The sequence below is a fragment of the Piliocolobus tephrosceles genome, chromosome 3 (assembly GCF_002776525.5).
Source record: "Piliocolobus tephrosceles isolate RC106 chromosome 3, ASM277652v3, whole genome shotgun sequence".
NCBI classification, from domain to species: domain Eukaryota; kingdom Metazoa; phylum Chordata; class Mammalia; order Primates; family Cercopithecidae; genus Piliocolobus; species Piliocolobus tephrosceles.
In genome coordinates this window covers 143,640,800-143,664,881 of record NC_045436.1, presented here as the reverse complement: position 1 = coordinate 143,664,881, position 24,082 = coordinate 143,640,800, and the positions used below count along the sequence as shown (strand labels likewise).

The window sequence follows — 24,082 nt, the reverse complement described above, 5'->3', positions numbered from 1 at the left end:
CCTAGTGATCCACTAGCAACATATTTGCTTCCTTTTCCTGCGACACTACGTTCTGCTGGCCTAGAGGTCTTAGTTCCAGAGGGAGAAACACTGTCATCAGGAGACACAACAATGATTCAATTAAACTGGAAGTTAAGATTACCACCTGGACACTTTGGGCTCCTCCTACCTTTAAGTCAACAGGCTGAGAAGGGAGTTACAGTGTTGGCTGGGGTGACTGACCCAGACTACCAAGATGAAATCAGTCTACTGCTCCATAACAGAAGTAGGGAAGAGTATGCATGGAATACAGGAGATCCATTAGGGCGTCTCTTAGTATTACCGCACCCTGTGATTAATGGGATCAATGGGAAACTACAACAGCCCAATGCAGGCAGGACTACAAATGGTCCAGATCCTTTAGGAATGAAGGTTTATGTCACTCCACCAGGAAAAACCCCACAACTTGCTGAGGTGTTTGCTGAAGGCAAAGGGAATACAGAATGGGTAGCAGAAGAAGGCAGTCATCAATACCAGTTATGACTACATGACCAGCTGCAGAAACAAGGACTGTAACTGTCGTAAGTATTTCCTCACCAATTCCCCAGCTAACATCATACTGAATGGGGAAAAGCTGAAAGCTTTCCTCCAAGAACTGGAACAAGATAAGGAAGCCCTCTTTCATCACAGCTATTCAAAACAGTACTAGAAGTCGAGGCCAGAGTAATCAGCAAGAGGAATAAATAAAAGGAATACAAATTGGAAAAGAGGGAAGTCAAATTGTTCCTCTTTGCTGATGACATGATCTTATATCTGCAAAAACCTGAAGACTCTACCAAAAAACTTAGATTTTGATAAACGAATTCAGTAAAGTTGCAGGATACAAAATCAATGTACAAAAATCAGTAGCACTTCTCTATACCAATAATATCTAGATGAGAAAGAAAAAAGCCAATCCCATTTACAACAGTCATAAAACACCTGGGCCAGGTGCGTTGGCTCAGGCCTGTAATCCTAGCACTCTGGGAGGCTGAGGTGGGCGTTCAAGACCTGCCTGAGCAACAAGGCAAAACCCCACCTCTACAAAAAATACAAAAAAGTTAGTCAGGTGTGGTCATGCATGCTTGTAGTCCCAGTTACTCGGGAGTATGATGTGGGAGGATTGTGTGAACACAGGAAGTCAAGGCTGCAGTGAGCCATGATCATATCACTGCACTCCAGTCTGGGCAGCAGAGTGAGATCTTGTCTCAAAAAAATACACACGCACACACACACACAAATACATAGGAATAAATTTAACCAAGGAGGTGAAAGATCTCTATAAGAAAAACAAAACACTGGTATAAGAAATTGAAGGCCAGATGTGATGACTCACGCCTGTAATCCCAGCACATTGGGAGGCCGACGCGGGCTGATCACCTGAGGTCAGAAGTTCAAGACCAGCCTGGCCAACAGGGTGAGACCCTGTCTCTATAAAAAATACAAAAAATTAGCTGGGCATGATGGCGGGTGACTGTAATCCTAGCTACTCAGGAGGCTGAGGCAGAAGAATTACTTGAACTCAGAAGGTGAAGGTTGTCGTGAGCCGAGATCGTGCCACTGCACTCCAGACTGGGCGACAAACTCCATCTCAAAAAAAAAAAAAAAAAAGAAATTGAAGGTGACACACAAAAAAATGGAAAACATCCCATGCCCCACTGGACTGGAATAATATCACTAAAATGAGCATATTGCCCAAAGCAATCTATAGATTCAATGCAATCCCTATCAAAATACCAAGGCTGAAAACGGCGGATAGGAGGCAGGACTAACTTGCAACTCCCACTCAGATGGATGAAGCAGCGTGGAGACTCATATTGTGAACTGTCAGGCCTCTGAGCCCAAGCTAAGCCATCATATCCCCTGTGACCTGCACATATACATCCAGATGGCCTGAAGCAACTGAAGATCCACAAAAGAAGTGAAAATAGCCTTAACTGATGACATTCTACCATTGTGATTTATTCCTGCCCCACCCTAACTGAGACGATATATTCTGCCCCGCCCTTAAGAAGGTACTTCCTAATATTCTCCCCTGCCCTTAAGAATGTACTTTGTACATCTATCCCAAACCTATAAGAACTAATGATAATCCCACCATCCGCTGCTGACTCCTTTTTCGGACTCAGCCCGCCTGCATCCAGGTGAAATAAATAGCCTTGTTGCTCACACAAAGCCTGTTTGGTGCACTCTCTTCACACATATGCGCATGACATTTGGTGCCGAAGATCCGGGACAGGAGGACTCCTCTGGGAGACTGGTCCCCTGTCCTTGCCCTCACTCCATGAGGAGATCCTCCTATGACCTTGGGTCCGCAGACCAACCAGCCCAAGGAATATCTCACCAATTTCAAATCACGTAAGCAGTCTTTTCACTCTTCTCCAGTCTCTCTCGCTACCCTTCAATCTCCCTGTCCTTCCAATTCCAGTTCTTTTTCCTCTCTAGCAGAGACAAAGGAGACACATTTTATCCATGGACCCAAAACTCCGGTGCTGGTCACGGACTCGGGAAGACAGCCTTCCCTTGGTGTTTGATCACTGCGGGGACACCTGCCTGATTATTCACCCACATTACATTGGTGTCTGATCACTGCAGGGATGTCTGCCTTGGTCATTCACTCACATTCCCTTGGTGGCAAGTCAATTGCGGGGATGCCTGCTTTGGCTGCTCCCCACCTGCCTTCTCTGTGTCTCTACCTTTCTCTTTAAGCTTACCTCCTTCACTATGGGCAACCTTCCACCCTCCATTCCCCCTTCTTGTTCCTTAGGCTGTGTTCTGGATAACTTAAAACCTTATCAACTCACACCTGACCTAAAACTTAACTGCCTAATTTTCTTCTGCAATACCGCTTGGCCCCAATACAAACTTGACAGTAGTTCCAAGAGGCCAGAGAACGGCACTTTTGATTTGTCTATCCTACAAGATCTAAATAATTTTTGTCAAAAAATGGGCAACTGGTCTGAGGTGCCTGACGTCCAGGCATTCTGCTACACATTGGTCCCTCCCTAGTCTCTCCTCCCAATGCGACTCATCCCAAATCTTTCTTCTTTCTCTTCTGTCTATTCCTTCAGTCTCCACCCCAAGCTCTGAGTCCTTTGAATCCTTCTTTTCTACGGACTCATCTGACCTCTCCCCTTCTCCCTAGGCTGCTCCTTGCCAGGCTGAGCCAGGTCCCAATTCTTCCTCAGCCTCTGCTCCCCCACCCTATAATCTTTCTATCACCTCCCCTCCTCACACCCGGTCTGGCTTACAGTTTCATTCTGTGACTAGCCCTCCCCAACCTGCCCAACAATTTCCTCTTAAAGAGGTGATAGGAGCTAAAGGCATAGTCAAGGTTAATGCTCCTTTTTTCTTTATCTCACCTCTCCCAAATCAGTTAGCATTTAGGCTCTTTTTAATCAAATATAAAAACCCAGCCCAGTTCACGGCACATTTGGCAACAACCCTTAGATGCTTTACCGCCCTAGACCCAGAGGGGCCAGAAGGCCACCTTATTCTTAATATGCATTTTATCACACAGTCAGCTCCTGACATTAGAAAAAAGCTTCAAAAATTGGAATCCAGCTCTCAAACCCCACAATAGGAATTCATCAACCTCACCTTTTCAAGGTATACAATAGAGAGGAGGTAGCCAGAGAGCAATGCACTTCTGAGTTACAGCTACTTGCCTCTGCTGTAAGACAACCCACAACTATGTCTCCAGCATACAAAAACTTCAGAACATCCAAGCCAGGGCTCCTTCAAAACATCTTCATGCACCTTGCTGCAAATGCCAAAAGCCTGGCCACTGGGTCTCAGAATGCCCGCAGCCTGGGATTCCTCCTAAGCCATGCCCTCTCTGTGCGGGCCCCCACTGGAGGCTGGACTGTCTGACTCACATGGCCGCCGCTCCTAAAGCCCCTGGAGCCCAAACCCAACGTTCCTTGGCTGACTCCTTCCCAGATCTCCTTGGCTTAGCAGTTGAAGACTGACCCTGCCTGATCGCTTTGGAAGCCCCCTGGACCATCACGGACACCGAGCTTTGGGTAACTCTCACAGTGGAGGGCAAGTCCATCCCCTGTTTAAGTGATACAGGGCTACCCACTCCACATGACCTTCAAGGGCCTGTTTCTCTTGCCCCCATAACTGTTGTGGGTATTGACGACCAAGCTTCAAAACCCCTTAAAACTTCCCCACTCTGGTGCCAACTAGGACAACATTCTTTTATGCACTCTTTTTTTAGTTATCCCCACCTGCCCAGTTCCCTTATTAGGCTGAGACATTTTAACCAAATTATCTGCTTCCCTGATTATTCCTGGACTACAGCCACATCTCATTGCCACCCTTCTTCCCAACCCAAAGCCTCCCTCGCGTCTTCCTCTTGTATCCCCCCACCTTAACCCACAAGTATGGGACACCTTCACTTCCTCCCTGGCAATCGATCACATGCCCATTACTATCCCATTAAAACCTAATCACCCTTGTTCTGCTCAATGCCAGTATCCCATTCCACAACAGCTTTAAGGGGATTAAAGCCTGTTATCACTTGCCTGCTACAGCATAGGCTTCTAAAACCTATAAACTCTCCTTACAATTCTCTCGTTTTACCTGTTCAAAAACTGGACAAGTCTTACAGGTTAGTTCAGGATCTGTGCCTTATCAACCAAATTGTTCTGCCTGTCCACCCTGTGGTGCCCAACCCATACACTCTTTTGTCCTCAATACCTTCCTCCACCACACACTATTCCATTCTTGATCTTAAAGATGCTTTTTTCACTGTTCCCCTACACCCCTCATCCCAGCCTCTCTTTGCTTTTACCTGGACTGACCTTGACACCCATCAGTCCCAGCAGCTTACCTGAACTGTACTGCCGCAAGGCTTCAGAGACAGCCCTCATTACTTCAGCCAAGCTCTTTCTTAAGATTTACTTTATTTCCTCCCCTCTGCTTCTCACCTTATTCAATATATTGATGACCTTCTACTTTGTAGCTCCTCCTCTGAATCTTCTCAATAAGACACCCTCCTGCTCCTTCAACATTTATTCTCCAAGGGATATTGGGTATCCCCTTCCAAAGCTCAAATTTCTTCTCCATCCATTACCTACTTCAGCATAATTTTTCATAAAAACACACGTGCTCTCCCTGCCAATCATGTCTGACTGAACTCTCAAACTCCAACCCCTTCTACAAAACAACAACTCCTTTCCTTTCATGGTTGGATACCTGGTTTTGCCATCCTAACAAAAGCATTATATAAACTCACAAAAGGAAACCTAGGACCCCATAGATCGTAAATCCTTTCCCCACTCCACTTTCCGTTCCTTGAAGACAGCTTTAGAGACTGCTCCCACACTAGCTCTCCCTGACTCATCCCAACCCTTTTCATTACACACAGCTGAAGTGCAGGGCTGTGCAGCTGGAATTCTTACACAAGGACCAGGACTGTGCCCTGTAGCCTTTTTGTCCAAACAACTTGACCTTACTGTTTTAGGCTGGCCATTATGTCTCCATGTGGCGGCCACAACTGCCCTAATACTTTTAGAGGCCCTCAAAATCACAAACTATGCTCAACTCACTCTCTACAGTTCTCATAACTTCCAAAATCTATTTTCTTCCTCACACCTGACATGTATACCTTCTGCTCCCCTGTTCCTTTAGCTGTACTCACTCTTTGTTGAGTTTCCCACATTGTTCCTGGCCCAGACTTCAATCTGGCCTCCCACATTATTCCGGACACCACACCTGACCCCCATGACTGTTCTCTCTCTGATCCACCCGGCATTCACGCCATTTCCCCATATTTCCTTCTTTCATGTTCCTCACCCTGATCACACTTCGTTTATTGATGGCAGTTCCACCAGGCCTAATTTCCACTCAACAGCAAAGGCAGGCTATGCTACAGTATCTTCCACATCTATCACTGAGGCTGCTGGTCTGCCCCCCCGCCCCCACTATCTCTCAGCAAGCCAAACTCATTGCCTTAACTCTGGCCCTCACTCTTGTAAAGGGAATACACATCAATATTTACACTGCGTATAAATATGCCTTCCATATCTTGAACCACCATGCTGTTATATGGGCAGAAAGAAATTTCCTCACTATGTAAGAGTCCTCCATCATTAATGCCTCTTTAATAAAAACTCTTCTCGAAGCCGCTTTACTTCCAAAGGACGCTGGAGTCATTCACTGCAAGGGCCATCAAAAGGCATCAGATCCCATCGCTGAGGGCGCTCATGCTGATAAGGTAGCTAAAGAAGCAGCTAGCGTTCCAACTTCTGTCCCTCGTGGCCAGTTTTTCTCCTTCTCATTGGTCACTCCTATTTACTCTCCCACTGAAGTTTCCACCTATCAATCCCTCTCCACTCAAGGCATATGGTTCTTAGACCAAAAAAAGAAAAAAAAAAAAAAATTCCAGCCTCACAGGCCCATTCTATTCTGTCATCATTTCATAACCTCTTCCATGTAGGTTACAAGCTGTTAGCCCACCTCTTAAAACCTCTCATTTCCTTTCCATTGTGAAACTCTATCCCCAATCCGCCACTCTTGACTCCCTCTTGGAGTGGACAGATGATCTTTGCTAGGGTACACTCCAATACTTTCACCCTGATGAAGTTCTATTCTTTACTTTTATATTCACTCTTATTCTCGTTCCCGTTCTTAAGCCCCCCTATACCTCTCCCCAGCTATCTCCACCACACTATCAATCTCACTCACTCTCTCCAGCCGTTTCTAATCCTTCTTTAACAAACGATTGCTGGCTTTGCATTTCTCTTTCCTCCAAAATCGCTGAGGGCTCAATTTACTCACTGCTGAAAAGGAGGAATCTGTATATTTTTAAATGAAGAGTGTTGTTTTTATCTAAATCAATATGGCCTGGTATATGACAACATAAGAAACTCAAGGATAGAGCCCAAAAACTTGCCAACCAAGCAAATAATTATGTTGAACCCCCTTGGACACTAATTGGATGTCCTGGGTACTCCCAATTCTTACTCCTTTAATACCTATTTTTCTCCTTCTTTCATTTGGACCTTGTGTCTTCTGTTTAGTTTCTCAATTCATACAAAACTGCATCCAGGTCATCACCAATAATTCCAAACGACAAATGCTCCTTCTAACAACCCCACAATATCACCCCTTACCTCAAAATCTTTCTTCAGTTTAATCTCTCCCATTGTAGGTTCCCATGCTGCTCCTAATCCCACTCGAAGCAGCCCTGAGAAACATCACCCATTATCTCTCCATACCACCCCCAAAAATTTTCGCTGCCCCAACACTTCACCACTGTTTTGTTTTTCTTATTAATATAAAAAGACAGGAATGTCAGGCCTCTGAGCCCAAGCTAAGCCATCATACCCCCTGTGACCTGCATGTACACATCCAGATGGCCTGAAGCAACTGAAGATCCACAAAAGAAGTGAAAATAGCCTTACCTGATGACATTCCACCATTGTGATTTGTTCCTGCCCCACCCTAACTGATATGATATATTCTCCCCCGCCCTTAAGAAGGTACTTTGTATGCCTATCCCAAACCTATAACAACTAATGATAATCCCACCACCCTTTGCTGACTCCTTTTTTGGACTCAGCCCGCCTGCACCCAGGTGAAATAAACAGTCTGTTGCTCATACAAAGCCTGTTTGGTGGACTCTCTTCACACGGACGTGCGTGACATGAACTTTTGCTCCAAGAACTACCACATGAACATACCAGGAAAGCTGAGAGAATCCACGCTTTTTGAAGGAGGTAGGCTGCCACTGTGGGTTTCATGGGACAGCTGAGGAACTGTGAGTCACAGTTTACTTTCTTAGCTAGGAAGCTTGTAGCTGGGGCAAATTCTCAGCCTTGCTCACTGGCTGCTTGGAAATAAACTTGGTGCTGTTGGGGGTGCACGGTGGGAGTGAGACCAGCCTTTTGGGCTGCAGGCTGCATGGGTGCTGGGTCAAGGCCTATGGCTGCCAGCTTTCCCCCACTTCCCTGGTGATGTGTGTGATGCAGCAGAGGCAGCCATATTCCCCCTGGGAACATGACTCCATTGGCCCAGGAACCGCACCCCCATCCCCCACAGCAGCCTCAGCAAGTCCCACCCAAGGAGAGTCTCAGCTCAGACATGCCTGACTCTGCCCCTACCTGATAGTTTTTGTCTACCCACCCTGGTAGCTGAAGACAAAGGACATCTCTTGGGAGCTCTATCGCTTCACCTACTGCCTGACCCTAGGGCAAGCTTGCATCCTCCCTATACTACTGCAGCTGATGAGCTCTTGAAAGTGCCACCTCCTGGCTAGAGGCCAACCAAAACAAAACCAGCTCACTTAAAAAAATACAACCAAGGACCCTCTCCGAGTCCACTTCACTCCCCTGCTACCTCCACCAAAGCAGGTGCTGGTATCCACAGCTGAGAGACCTGAAGATGGATCATATCACAGGACTCTGTGCAGACACTTCCCAGGACCAGTCCAGAGCCTGATATCTCTGCTGGGTGGATAGATAAAGAAGAGAAATAACAATCACTGCAGTTTGGCTCTCAGTAAGCCCCATCCCTAGAGGAAGGGGGAGAACACCAAGCCAAGAGAGTACTCCATGGGCTGAAAGAATCTAAACATTTGCCCTTGAGCCCCAGCTCTTCCCTCTGCCATAGTCTACCCAAATGAGAAGGAAACAGAAAAACATTTCTGCTAACATGACAAAACAAGGTTTTTTAATACCCCAAAAGATCACGCTAAGTCACCACAATGGATCCAATTCAAGACGAAATCCCTGAATTGCCAAAACAGAATTCAGAAGGTCAATTATTAAGCTAATCAATGAGGCACCAGAGAAAGGTGGAGTCTAACTTAAATAAATCCAAAAAATGATATAGGATATGAATGGAAAAATCTCCAGTGAAACAGATGGCATAAATAAGAAACACTAACAACTTCTGGAAATGAAGGCCACACTTAGAGAAATGGAAAGTCTCAACAACAGATTTGAACAAGTAGAAGAAAGAACTTCAGCGCTCAAAGACAAGACTTTTAAATTACCCCAATCTGACAAAGATAAAGAAAAAAGAATTAAAAAAAAAATGAACAAAGCCTCCAAGAAGTTTGGGATTGTGTTAAACGACCAAACCTAAGAATAATTGGTGTTCCTAAGGAAAAGAAATCTAAAAGTTTGGAAAACATATTTGAATGAATAATCGAGGAAAACTTCCCTGGCCTTGCTAGAGATCTAGACATCCAAATACAAGAAGCTCAAAGAACATCTGAGAAATACATCACAAAAAGGTCATCACCTCAGCACACAGTCATCAGATTATCTAAAGTCAAGATGAAGAAAAAAATCTTAAAAGCTATGAGGCAAAAACATCAGGTAACCTATAAATGAAAATCTATCAGATTAACAGCAGATTTCTCAGCAGAAACCCTACAAGTTAGAAGGGACTGGGGTCCTACCTTTAGCCTCAAGCAAAACAATTATCAGCCAAGAATTTTGTATCCAGTGAAACTAAGCTTCATAAATGAAGGAAAGATATCGTTTTTTTCCAGAAAAAAAATGCTCAGAGAATTTGCCACTACCAAGCCAGCACTACAAGAACTGCTAAAAACAGCTCTAAATCTTGAAACAAATCCTTGAAATACACCAAAATAGAACTTAAAGCATAAATCTCAGAGGACCTGTAAAATAATAACATGATGGAAAAAAAAAAAGGTATTCAGGCAACAAATAGTATGATGAATAGAATAGAATCTCCCATGTCAATACTAACATTGAATGTAAATGGCCTAAGTGCTCCACTTAAAGAGATACAGAATGGCAGAATGGATAAGAATTCATCAACCAAGGCCGGGCGCGGTGGCTCAAGCCTGTAATCCCAGCACTTTGGGAGGTTGAGACGGGCAGATCACGAGGTCAGGAGATCGAGACCATCCTGGCTAACACGGTGAAACCCTGTCTCTACTAAAAAAATACAAAAAATTAGCCGGGCGTGGTGGTGGGCGCCTGTAGTCCCAGCTACTCCGGAGGCTGAGGCAGGAGAATGGCGTGAACCTGGGAGGCGGAGCTTGCAGTGAGCCGAGATCGCACCACTGCACTCCAGCCTGGGCGACAGAGCAAGACTCCTCAAAAAGAAAAAAAAAAAAGAATTCACCAACCAAGTATCTGCTGTCTTCGAGAGACTCATCTGACATATTAGGGCTCATAAAACTTAAGGTAAAGGGGTGGAAAAAGATATTCTATGCAAATGGACACCAAAAGCAAGCAGGAGTAGTTATTCTTATACTAGACAAAACAAACATAAAGCAACAGCAGTAAAAGACAAACAGGGACATTATATAATAAAAGGACTAGTTCACCAGGAAATATTACAATCCTAAATATATATGCACTTAACACTGGAGCTCCCACATTTATAAAACAATTAGTACTAGACTTATGAAAGGAGACAGACAGCAGCACAATAATAGTGGGGGACTTCAAATACCCCAATGACAGCACTAGACAGGTCAAGACAGAAAGTCAACAAAGAAACAATGTAAATTATACTCTAGAACAAATGGACTTAACAGATATTTACAGAACATTGTACCCAATTGAATATACATTCTATTCATCAGCACATGGAACATTCTCCAAGACAGACCATATGATAGGCCGCAAAACAAGTCTCAACAAATTTAAGAAATTTGAAATTATAGCAAGTACTATCTTAGACCACAGTGGAATCAAACTGGAAATCAACTCCAAAAGGAAACCTCAATACTATGCAAATACACGAAAATTAAATAACCTGCTCCTGAATGATCATTGGGTCAACAATGAAATCAAGATGGAAATTAAAAAATTATTTGAACTGAGTAACAGTGACACAAACTATCAAAACCTCTGGGATACAGCACAAGTGGAGCTAAGGGGAAGGTTCATAGTACTAAGTGTCTACATCAAAAAGTCAGAAAGAGCACAAATAGACAATCTAAGGTCACACGTCAAGGAACCAGGGGAACAAGAATAAACCAACCCCAAACCCAGCAGAATAAATTACAAAGATCAGAGCAGAACTAAATGAAATAGAAACAACAACAAAAAAATACAAAGTATAAATTAAACAAAAAGTTGATTCTTTGAAAAGAAATAAAATTGATAGACCATTAGTGAGATTAACCAAGAAAATAAGAGAGAAGCTCCAAATAAGCTCAATTAGAAACAAAACAGGAGATAAAATATAACCAACACGACCAAAGTACAAAAGATCATTCAAGGCTACTGTGAACACTTACAAGTGCATAAACTAAAAAACCCAGAGGAGATGGGTAAATTCCTGGAAATATACAACTCTCCTAGATTAAACCAGGAAGATATAGAATCTCTGAACAGATCAGCAGCAAGATTGAAATGGTAATTAAGAAGTTACCAACAAAAAAGATCCAGGACCAGACGAATTCCCAGTTGAATTCTATCAGACATTCAAAGAAGAATTGGTACCAATCCTATTGACACTATTCCAAAGATAGAGAAAGAGGGAATCCTTTCAAAGTCATTCTATGAAGCCAGTATCACCCTAATACCAAAACCAGGGAAGGATATAACAAAAAGAAACTATAGACCAATATCCCTGATGAACATACATACAAAAATCCTCAACAAAACTTGCTAACTGAATCCAGCAGCATATCAAAAAGATAATCCACCAGGATCAAGTGGGTTTCGTACCAGGGATGCAGAGATGGTTTAACATCTGCAAGTCAATAAATGTGATACACCACATAAACAGAATTAAAAAAAAAAAAAAAAACCACATGATCATCTCAACAGATGCAGAAAAGGCATTTGACAAAACCCAGCATCGCTTTATGATTAAAACCCTCAACAATATCGACATAGAAGAGACATACCTTAAGGTAATAAAAGCCATTTATGACAAACCCACACTCAACATTATGCTGAACGGCAAAAAGTTGAAAATATTCCTCTGAGAACTGGAAGAAGACAAAGATGCCCACTTTCACCACTTTTATTCAACGTAATACGGAAGTTCTAACCAGAGCAGTCAGATAAGAGAAAGAAATAAAGGGAATCCAAATTGGTAAAGAGGAAGTCAAACTGTCACTGTTTGCAGATGACATGATCATATACCTAAAAACTCCTCCAAAAAGCTCCTAGAACTGGTAAATGAATTCAGCAAAGTTTCAGGATACAAAAGTAATACACACAAATCAGTAGCTCTGCTATACACCAACAGTGACCAAGCTGAGAATCAAATCAAGAACCCAATACCTTTTACAAGAGCTGCAAAAAAATTAAAATACTTAGGAATATACCTGACCAAGAAGGTGAAAGACCTCTACAAGGAAAACTGCAAAACACTGCTGAAAGAAATCATAGATGACACAAACAAATGGAAACACATCCCATGCTCATGGATGGGTACAATCAATGTTGTAAAAAGGACCTACTGCTAAAAGCAATCTACTAATTCAATGCAATTCCCACAAAAATATCACCACCATTCTTCACGATTAGAAAAAATAATCCTAAATTTTGTATGGAACCCAAAAAAGCCTGCAAAGCCAAAGCAAGACTAAGCAAAAACAACAAATCTGGAAGCATCACATAACCTGACCTCAAACTATAATATTATACAAGGCCATGGTCCTCAAAACGGCATGGTAGCGGTATAAAAATAGGCATATAGACCAATGGAAGAGAATGAAGAGCCCAGTAATAAAGTCAAATACTTATGGCTAACTGATCTTCACCAAAGCAAACAAAAATAGCAAGTGGGGAAAGGACACTCTGTTCAACAAATGGTGCTGCGATAGTTGGCAAGTCACATGTAGAAGAATAAAACTGGATCCTCATCTGTCATCTTATACAAAAATCAACTCAAGATGGATCAAAGACTTAAATCTAAGACCTGAAACCACAAAACCTCTAGAAGATAATATTGGAAAAACCATTCTGGACACTGGCTTAGGCAAACACTTCATGACCAAGAACCCAAAAGCAAATGCAACAAAGACAAAGATAAATAGATGGGACTTCATTAAACTAAAAAGCTTCTGCACAGCAAAACATATAATCAGGACAGTAAACAGAGAACCCACACAGAGTGGGAGAAAATCTTCAAAGTATGCATCTGATGAAGGACTAATATCCAGAATCTACAACGAACTCAAACAAATCAGCAAGAGGAAAATAAACAACCCCATCAAAAAGTGGGCTAAGGACATGAACAGACAATCCTCAAAAAAGGATATACAAATGGCCAACAAACATGAAAAAATGCTCAACACCACTAATTACCAGGGAAATGCAAATCAAAACCACAATGTGATACCACCTTACTCCTGCAAGAATGGCTATAATCAAAAACTCAAAAAATAATAGACATTGGTAAGGATGTGGTGAAAAGGGAACACTTTTACACTGCTCGTGGGAATGTAAACTAGTATAACCACTATGGAAAACAGTGTGAAGATTACTTAAAAGAAGTAAAAGTAGATCTATCATTTGATCCAGCAATCCCACTCCTGGGTATCTACCCAGAGGAAAATAATTCATTATACAAAAAAGATACTTGCACACACTTTTATAGCAGCACAATTTGCAACTGCAAAAATATGGAGCCAGCCCAGATACCCATAAATCAACAAGTAGATAAAGAAAATATGGTATATGTATATACCACAGAATACTACTCAGCCATAAAAAAGAGTGAAATAATGGCACTTGGAGCAACCTGGATGGAATTGGAGATGATTATTCTAAGTGAAGTAACTCAGAAATGGGAAACCAAATATCATGTGTTCTCATATGTGACTGCTAAGCTATGAGGATGCAAAGACATGAGAATGATACAGTGTACTTTGGGACCTGGGGGGAGATGAAGGATGGGAGGGGAGTGAGGGATAAAACACCATATATTGGGTATCATGTACTGCTTGGGTGATGGCTGCATGGAAATCTCTGAAATCACCACTGAAGAATTTATTCATGTACTAAAAAGTAAAATAAAATATCCCACACCCCCAAAAACAAAATACCAATGTCATTCTTTACAGTTAGAAAAAAATAATCCTAAAATTCATATGGAACCAAAAAAGAGCCCAAATAGCTAAAATAATCCTGAGCAAAAAGGACAAAGCTGGGGGCATGACATTACCTACATTCAAAATTTATTACAAGACTATAGTAACCAAAACAACATGGTATTGGCATAAAAATAGACACATAAACCAACGGAACAGAATAGGAAACCCAGAAATAAAGTCACATATTTATAACCAACTGATCTTTGACAAAGCTGACAAGAACCTACACTGGAGAAAGGTCATGCTTCTTCTTTAATAAACGGTGCTGGGAAATCTAAAAACCCATCCTAAATAAGAATGAAACTGAACCCTTATCTCTTGCCATATACAAAAAATCAAAAAATCAAAATGGATTAAAAAGAAACATAAGACTCAAACTTAAAAAAATACTAGAAGAAAACCTAGGGAAAACTATCCTGGGCATTGGTTTAGGCAAAAAATGTATGACCAAGATCTTGAAAACACAGGCAACAAAAACAAAAATTCACAAATGGGACTATATTAAACTAAAAAGCACAGCAAAAGAAACAACAGAGTGAAGAGAATCTGTTGAACAGAAGAAAGTATATCTGCAAACTATTCACCCTAAAAAGGACTAATACCCAGAACATACAAGAAACTGAAACAACAGGAAATAAGTAATTCCTTTAGAAAGTGGGCAAAGGAGGCCGGGCGCGGTGGCTCAAGCCTGTAATCCCAGCACTTTGGGAGGCCGAGACGGGCGGATCACGAGGTCAGGAGATCAAGACCATCCTGGCTAACATGGTGAAACCCCGTCTCTACTAAAAAATACAAAAAACTAGCCGGGCGAGGTGGCGGGCGCCTGTAGTCCCAGCTACTCGGGAGGCTGAGGCAGGAGAATGGCGTGAACCTGGGAGGCGGAGCTTGCAGTGAGCTGCGATCCGGCCACTGCACTCCAGCCTGGGCGACAGAGCGAGACTCCGTCTCAAAAAAAAAAAAAAAAAGAAAGTGGGCAAAGGACATGAGTAAGCAGTTCTTAAAAGAAGACATACAAATGGTCAACAAGTATATGAAAATATGCTCAACATATTTTAGTAGTAATCAGAGGCAAATTTAGTAGTAATTTTGTAGATTTAGTAGTAATCAGAGGCAAATCAAAACCACAATGAGATGTATCTTACCCCAGTCAGAATGGCTATTGTCAAAACGACAACAAATAACTGATACAGGCGAGGATGTGGAGAGAAAGGACCTCTTACATACTGTTGGTGGGAATGTAAACTAGTACAGACACTATGGAAAACAGTATAAGGAGTTCTCAAAAAAACTAGAATTACCATTCAATCCAGCAATCCCACTACTGGGTATGTACCCAAAGGAAAAAAAAATCAATGATCAAAGGGATATCTGCACTCACATGTTTATTGTAGCACTATTCACGTTGGCAAAGATATGGAATTAACTTGTGTCCATCAACAGACCAATAGATAAAAAAAAAAAAAAGCGTATATACACTCAATGGTATACTATTCAGCCATGAAGAATAATGACATCATGTCATTTGCAGCATCATAGAGGTCATTATCAAGTGAAATATGCCAGGCACAAAATGACAAACATTGCACATTCTCACTTACATGTGATAACTAAAAAAATATGATCACATAGAGGTAGAAAGTACAAACACCAACAGGGAAGCGTGAGACACAGGGAGGAGGAAGGAAGGAGGGAGGATAAAGAGGACTGGGTTATAGAGTACAAACATACCGTGTGATAGAAGGAATCAATTCAATGTTTGATAGCAGAGTAGGGTGACTATACTCCACAAAAAATGTATTGTACTAAGCTGACGGACACTCTAAGTATCCTGGCTTGATCACTCTGCATTATATACATGTAACAATTTCTCAGGTACCCCATAAATTTGTACAAGTAATAAAAACAAGACTGAGACAGGAGGATCACTTGAGCCCAGGAATCTGAGGTTATAGGTTATAATGCGCTATGATCACATCACTGCCCTCCAGCCTGGGTGGACAGAGTGAGACCCTGTCTCTAAAATTTAATAAATAAATGAATAAAGAAAATTAAGAAATAAAAAAGTAACTACAAGAAAATGAAGAACCAATTTAACAATGGGCAAAAGATCTGAAGACACCTCATCACAGATGACATATAGATGTTAAATAAGCATATGAAAAAATGTTCAACATCATATATCAGGGAATTGGAAATTAAGCCAACAATAAAATACACATCTATTAGAATAGCCCAAATCCAGAACACTGACATCAAATCTGGGTGAAGATGTGGAGCAACAAAAGCTCTCATTAACTGCTAATGGGAATGCAAAATGGTAGAGCCACTTGGAAGACAGTTTGCCCGTTTCTTACAAAATGAAACATACTCTTACTGTAAGATCTTGCAATTATTCTCCTTGGTATTTATCCAAATGAGATGAAAACCTATATTTACACAAAAACATGCACATGCATGTTTACAGTAGTAGCTTTATTCATATAATTGCCAAAATTGGAAAGAGACCAAGATGTCCTTCAACAGGTGAATGGATAAACTGTGGCACATCCAGACAATGGATTATTCACTGCTGTAAAGAAAGGAGCTCTCAAGCTGTGAAAAGACATGGAGGAACCTTAAATGAATATTACTAAGTGAAAGAGGCCATTCCAGATAAGGCTATATACCATATCATTCTAACTATATGACATTCTGGAAAAGGCAGTAAAAGGAACAGTGGGGACAGTAAAAGCAACAGTGGTTGCCAGGGCTTTGGGGGAAGAGATAAATGTCTAGGTGGGGCACAGGGGATTTGTAGGGCAATGAAAATACTGTATATGATACCATAATGGTGGATACATGTCACTACACATTTATCCAAACCTATAGAATTTACAATACCAACAGTGAACCCTCATGTACAGTCTAGGGTTTGGGTGATAATGATGTGTCAGTGTAGATCATGGATTGTTACAAATGTACTACTCTGGTAGGGGATGTTGATAATGGGGAGGCTATGTATGTGTGTGATGGCAGGGCACAAACGTGAACTCTATCTTCTGCTGAATTTTGCTGGGAACTTAAAACTGCTATAAAAATAAAGTCTATATAAAATACATTAAAATTTTTTTTCAGAACAGCAAAAATATATGCAAGCTAATTCTATGATTATTAAAAATGGAAGTCCAATATTTTTATTTTTTATTCAAAGCTTTAAATCCTCAAACAAGTTTCTAGGTAGAAGATGATTCTGAACTATATAAGAAAGGATGTGATTTGGGTTTTGTAAACTGGACATTTATCAACCATTTAAAGTGGAAGGTCTTAAAGGTCTCTTTTAAAAAAATATTTATTTTGTTATTATACTTTAAGTTCTAGGGTACATGTGCACAACATGCAGGTCTGTTACATAGGTATACATGTGCCATGTTGGTTTGCTGCTCCCATCAACTTATCATTTACATTAGATATATCTCCTAATGCTATCCCTCCCCCAGCCTCCTACCCCACAACAGGTCCCAGTGTGTGATGTTCCTCTTCCTGCATCCATGTGTCCTCATTGTTCAACTCCCACTTATGAGTGAGAACATGTGGTGTTTGGTTTTCTGTCCTTGTGATATGTTGCTGAGAATGATGGTTTCCAGCTTCATCCGTGTCCCTGCAAAGGACACGAACTCATCCTTTTTTATGGCTGCATTGTATTCCATGGTGTGTATGTGTTAAAGGCTCTCTTTATTCCCTTATCACGAATATTACTCTTGGAATGTGGAACACCTTTACAGTACACTTTAAAATTGTATCCTAATCTTTTTATTTAATATTTCTCTAACTAGTCTAAGCTCCTGACAAACGTTAGGTCTTATCTTCCTATCTCCAAAATCCAATTCAAACTGTGACGGTAGAATGCATACAATGAATAAATATTAGGTGTTTTAATCGATGAGAACACAAAATCAAAGGAATTCTAAAACTAAATTCATGGGACATCATGAAATAATTCTACCAAAATGTTTTAAAATCAAGGCATTCAAAAACTGCTCATTGTCTTTAAACCAAGGCATTTAACATTCTCAAAATGAATTTAAATAATAGGCTTGAGCTTAAGTTCAGTTTCCAAGTTTCTATGTGATAAAGCAAGGTTGTTGATTCTATTTAAAATAGGAATGTTTCAAGTTGGGAAGTTTATAAACTAGGTAACTGGAAAGAACAGTTCAGAAGGAAAACACTGACTCATCTCAATAAAAAAAAAGGGCCCTGGTCAGATTTCTCATTTTACCATGAGTATAAATATATTTAACTTGAAAAATTCAGTTAGAATAACATATTACTATTTCTGTCAACATAAGCTGCCAGTATACCAAAGTCAAGTCAGAAATTGTTATAATTAAAACAATGCAAGACAAACTAATCACATAATTATCGTAGTAACTGTGATTTAATTTTCTCCCATTTCTATGTTCTTTAAAAAATTAGATTCAAACTAGAATCACATTCTAATACAATTTTTAAATATTTTCTGTATTTAACTGTCTTCAAACAGTTTATATAGTATAAACTTCAAATATTATGTATCAAAAATTGAATCATAAAAATAACCTAGTCCAAACTTTTTCAAAGCACCAAATTTACCCAGAAGGAATTCCACATTTCACCAGAAGAGGCTGAACACTATTACTATAAAACACCAACAAAAGTGTATGTCAGCAACTTTATGTTAAACATCTGTGTTACATTTCCATAGAATGCCTAACATGTACATTATAAACCATCATAAATCAAAACTGTAAAAAATAAAAATAAAAACTTACAGCTCCTTTGCAGTAGAGTCGTAACTTCCCAGATGGAGTGCGAACAATCACTGACATTCTTTTTCTAGCACTGAAAGAAAGAGGTTTTGCATAATGTGTCATCGTACCAAGGATATGCATCTATATGTTTGTCATGCCTCACATATTTAATATTCACAGTAACAAAAATAAATCTGACAAAATCATGAGGCCTAACCTTCCACGTATACAAACTATCCCCTGGGTGAACAGCTGGGCACCTGTAAAAGGTGCTTTACGCTTTTTAAGGCATTTTTTATGCTTTTTGAGACATTATGCTTTTTAAGGCACCAGGGTACCATCTACTGTTCTAGTGGAATAGTTGACAAAACAGTTCCTAAGAAACCTGCAAGAGCTCATACCCACCAGAATAAAGTCCTAGTTCAAGGTTTTCGGATGTGAAAAATATTTAAGTTGGTTTCTTAAAGGATAAATTATGTTATAGTTTTTATTAAAAATAGAAATATCAATACAAATCAATTTTTATTAAAAATAGAAACGATAATCAGTGACACCCCATCACACATGAAGGCAAATACTAGTACTTTAAAAAACAACTTAAGCATTCACAACTATTGTTCTTCAATGATGACTAGCAAACCAGTGGTGTCATGTTAAAAACCTGATTTATGCAGCAAAATTAAGCTAATGAGCACAAATATTTTAATACTGTGTTGGTGACATCGTTTAAAAAGAACTGTCTGTCAAATGTACATCTTTCAATGCATTAGTAAAAAGAGAGAGCAAATGACAGTGAATGGAAGAAACTGGGACAGCATTACAAAGGATAGGACTCATTTGGACCGTGAGTGTATAAGCATCCTCCCTCAGAACTGAGGGCAGAAAAGGACTACTCAAATGTATCTATTTGTTTTACCTGCTAAAAAACTGAGATGAATTCAATATACAGCAGCAGTCAGTTATGGTATCATAGTGTACAGTCAGGAGTTTCTTTCAGAGGTATTCAGAAATGTTTAAGTTCCCAGCTGGGCACAGTGGCTCACGCCTGTAATTCCAGCACTTTGGGAGGCTGTGGCAGGCGGATCACGAGGTCAGGAGTTAGAGTCCAGCCTGACCAACATGGTGACACCCTGTCTCTATGAAAAATACAAAAATTTGCCAGGCATGGTGTCGTGTGCCTGTAATCCTAGTTACTCAGGAGGCTGAGGCAGGAGAATCGCTTGAACCTGGGAGGTGGAGGTTGCAGTGAGCCGAGATCGTGCCACTGCACTCCAGCATGGGTGACACAGTGAGACTGTCTCAAAAAAAAAAAAGAAAAAAGAAATATTTAAGTTCCCTCTTTCTTCATTCATAATGCTCCTGGTATTACTACCCCAATCTCTATCCCTGTACATCAGGAATACATTTAATTGGGCCTCCTTTGTAATGACACTTATACATTCTACATTAGCCCTTCCTGATTCATGCCTCTTTTACTCCAGCTTTGATAATGTGGTCCCAAACTTACCAACTTCTTGCTCTTCTCTTTTCCTGGTGAAACCTCCAAATACTGGGTGAATGAGAACTCTCTTTTGTGGTACATCAAAGTAAGTAGAAGTTGCCGAAGGAAAGTTACCCGGCCATAGGGATTAGCAAATACATGATATACAACACCAACTGGGTGCTCCTTACTGCCCAGTAGCCCATCACATTCCAACAAGCTTGCTCTCTCGCCCTGTGCAGGGCTACAGCATACCTTCTCCATTCTCCAAGTCTCTCATGCTCCCTCCTCACCCCAAAACCTTGAAAAAATTCACGTGGATGAAAACCTCAGATAAGAAATCCCTTTTTGGCTGGGTATGGTGGTTCACACCTATAATCCCAGCTCTTTGGGAGGCTGAGGCAGGGGGATCACTTGAGGTCAGGAGTTCGAGACCAGCCTGGCCAACATGGTGAAGCCCTATCTCTACTAGAAATACAAATTAGCCAGGCGTGGTGATGTGCACCTGTAATCCCAGCTACTTAAGAGGCTGAGGCACGAGAATAGCTTGAATCTGGGAGGCGGAGGTTGCAGTGAGTTGAGACTGCACCACTGCACTATAGCCTGGGCAACAGAGTGACACTCTGTCTCTGTTTTGGGGGTGGGAAGAAATCCCTTTTCTTTCTGCCATTAAAATGTGCATATCCATGTGTGCACCATCCCCTCCATCTTTTTTCCTGAAATGATGGAAGAAACATTTTCCTCCTATCAGAGGCCTTCCTTCCACATGTCTGTGAACCTCCTCTCACTTTCTCAGTAACCTCGGTCCAAAGGTTATGCTGTTCTCCCCTGAATCTGCCTCTTCTCCTTTTGTAAGGATCCTGTTCACAAGCATTTAAGCACACTCTGTTCTCTCCCCTACAAAACTCACCCAATGCAACAACCCCTCCATTAAGCCACATCCCTTTTCAACTCTTTCACATTTCACCTTCTCTAAACCATCACTACATACAGTGTCTTCACTCATCTACCCGCTTCATTCCTAGTCTTCTCCTTTTTCTTCTCTTCTCACCATTCCAACGAATAGCTACATCCAACAAATACTTCTCAAACTTCTTACCTAACCTTGCAGCAGTCTCCGACACAGATGACCACTCTCTCCTTGAACCCTGTTCTCCTGGCTCTGTGCTATGACCCTCTCGCTGTCCTCTACATCTTTAACAACAAGGTCGTCTCTTTTGCTGATTCCTCTTTTTCTAATCAACCCTTACCCTCATGGCTTAATCATCAGCCTTCCATTTCCCCCTCATTTTATATCTTCTCTTCAGGAGATCCCATTCAGTTTTATGACTTCAAATACCATTTACCAACCACTGAGTGCCAAATTGCTATTTCAGCCACAGACTTGTTTCAGGCCCTTATATTCAACTGCTTACCTGACACCTCCATTTGTATGTCTCACAGGCATCTAAAACCTAAAACTTTAAACATTTCAACCTCCACATCTATTGCTATTCCCACTTCTGCCATCTGTGTAAATGGTACCTCTATATACCCAGTTGTTCTTGCCAGAGAACCTAACGCCTTCCTCTTTTCGCCTTCCACTGCCAATCCTTCACACAAAGTCCCTCAGATATTCCTCCACAAAGTACATGAATTCTATTAACTTCTTTGTATGTTCACTACCATCATCCTAGTCTAAACCACAAATGTCTTTCATAGGGACTACTTTAACAGCACCATATTCACTTTTCTCATGTTAATTCTTAAACCCATCTTTATCAGTGAATCCTGAAAGAATGGAAACTCCCAACCCTGCTTTATTTTTTTCTTCAGGGCACTCATCACCTAGCATAGTGCTAAGTGTGGTTTAAAAAACGTATCTAAATGGCAATTAACAGACTACTTAATGACAGTCTACAGATATAACACAAATAAGCTTGGGAAAAACAACCACTTTGACATGAAAAGAAAGAGATGAGGGGTGCACTTTGAAAATACTCCATTAGGTTTATTCAATGTATTCATCTTCTTTGGACTTTTCAGAGCATATAAGTTAAAAAAAACTTTAAATAATAAGTCAGACAGACCCCATTATTTTTGTTATTAACCACTGGCATGTGGTCACTCCCAATCAAGAAGCAACCAAAGTTTGCATAGAAAGAGAAATGCCTTTCCTAAGCAATGTACAAGTTTGCCTTATGCAGAAGAAAGTTCAAGAAAAATGATGGACACTTATTTCCTTGAACAACAGCATTGCTTCCTCATGGCCTTAATTCTGTGAAGTGTCCTGTGAATGGTGATGTAGTTTTTAAAGACCCTGCAGCAAGGGCCTCTCTGCCTCAAGAATGCAGGTAAGCAGGTTACATCGTCATGTGGGAGTAAAAGGCTGAACACTCATAGATTTATCACTGATTATAACCGAAGGGATCTATTATTTGACCTGAAGAAATAAAATAAGTAGGACAATCACTTTGCTTTCTATTCTTTCCTAATATATGGTAACTGGTCTTATACTTAACAGAGACACGAATATGGTTTCCCAAATCCTGAAGACAATTAGATATAATGAGCATATAATTAGAATGCTGGCTTCCTGACCCTGACTCATCTCTACCCCACATAAATCTGATGCCTCTAAACATAACTGTGTTTCCAGATCAGCAGCCACAAGACGCCTGGCCATATACCCTGGGCTTGTGAATCAGGCAGTTATATTTCAAAAAGATTTCTTTTTCTAAATTTGAAAATTGATACATAGTATTTGTACATATTTATGGGGTATATGTGATATTCTGTTAGATGCACAGAATTTATAATGATCACATCAGGGTGTTTGGAATATGCATGATCTTGAGTATTTATTACTTGTATGTCTGGGAACATTTTAAGTCCTCTCTTCTAGCTATTTTGAAATATACAACACATTGTTGTTAACTGTAGTTACCCTATTTTATTATCGAACATCAGAATTTACTTCTTCAACATAACTGTATGTTCATATCCATTAACCAACCTCTCTTTATCCCTTCCCCCCCACCCACACATCCTTCTCATCACCTGGTATCTATCATTCTACTCTCTACCTCCATGAGACCAACTTTCAAAAACACTTTAAAACTGCTACCAGTAGTCATGCATTGCAATACTCTGAAGAAAGTGGTTTGTGATTTATCTACAGATAATGAGAATCAAAAATGTACTAAAGATTTTGATTTAATATTTTGTCTAAACAAATTTAGTCAAATAAAAACAAAGCACACTTTCTAGTTATTCAAAAGGGAAAAAATAAAAATGGATATAAATTTAACTTATCCATACAAATAACTGAGCAGATGTTTTACCTGGTAAACTCCAAGACATTGAGCAATTCATATCTTTCTTCCTGCCCCAGCTAAGAAGAAAAGGAATATATAATTAAATACAGTTGGAAATGTCTTAAGCTTCTTGGAAATAAATCCTAGTCATAAAGTTTAAAGTTTTACTGCAAAAAATGCCAACATGAACAAATTTTCCCTACTGAAATATGGAAGGGAGCTTACTAACTTTTACGTTAACTGAGTTACAGGAAACAGAAAATCCAAAACAGGAGAAAACCAAAAGGAATTCAAAGTGTCGCTGAAGAGTTCTTTGAATATAACCTGCTCAGACAAGAGAACAGAGGGCTTCAAAAGGGATGTGGAAAGGAAAGAACTGCCAGTGAACAGATTATATGGTGTGATTGTATTGAGAAAAGTATACTAGAAAGTATGGGAACAATTAATATAGATAATAAGAATAAAACAGGGA

The 24,082-nt window shown here is 40.5% G+C and overlaps 1 protein-coding gene across 3 annotated transcripts in view; it reads right to left on the bottom strand.

The window, feature by feature from the left end:
* Positions 1-24,082, bottom strand: part of ATP8A1 (ATPase phospholipid transporting 8A1) — a 268,024-nt gene that overhangs the window by 125,742 nt on the left and 118,200 nt on the right. For all 3 annotated transcript variants that reach the window (XM_023224492.2, XM_023224493.2, XM_023224494.2), the window contains 2 exons: positions 23,638-23,687; positions 18,856-18,925 (listed from right to left, as the gene is read on the bottom strand). In XM_023224492.2, coding sequence (XP_023080260.1) covers positions 18,856-18,925; positions 23,638-23,687 — 120 coding nt within the window. The remainder of the gene's footprint in view (positions 1-18,855; positions 18,926-23,637; positions 23,688-24,082) is intronic.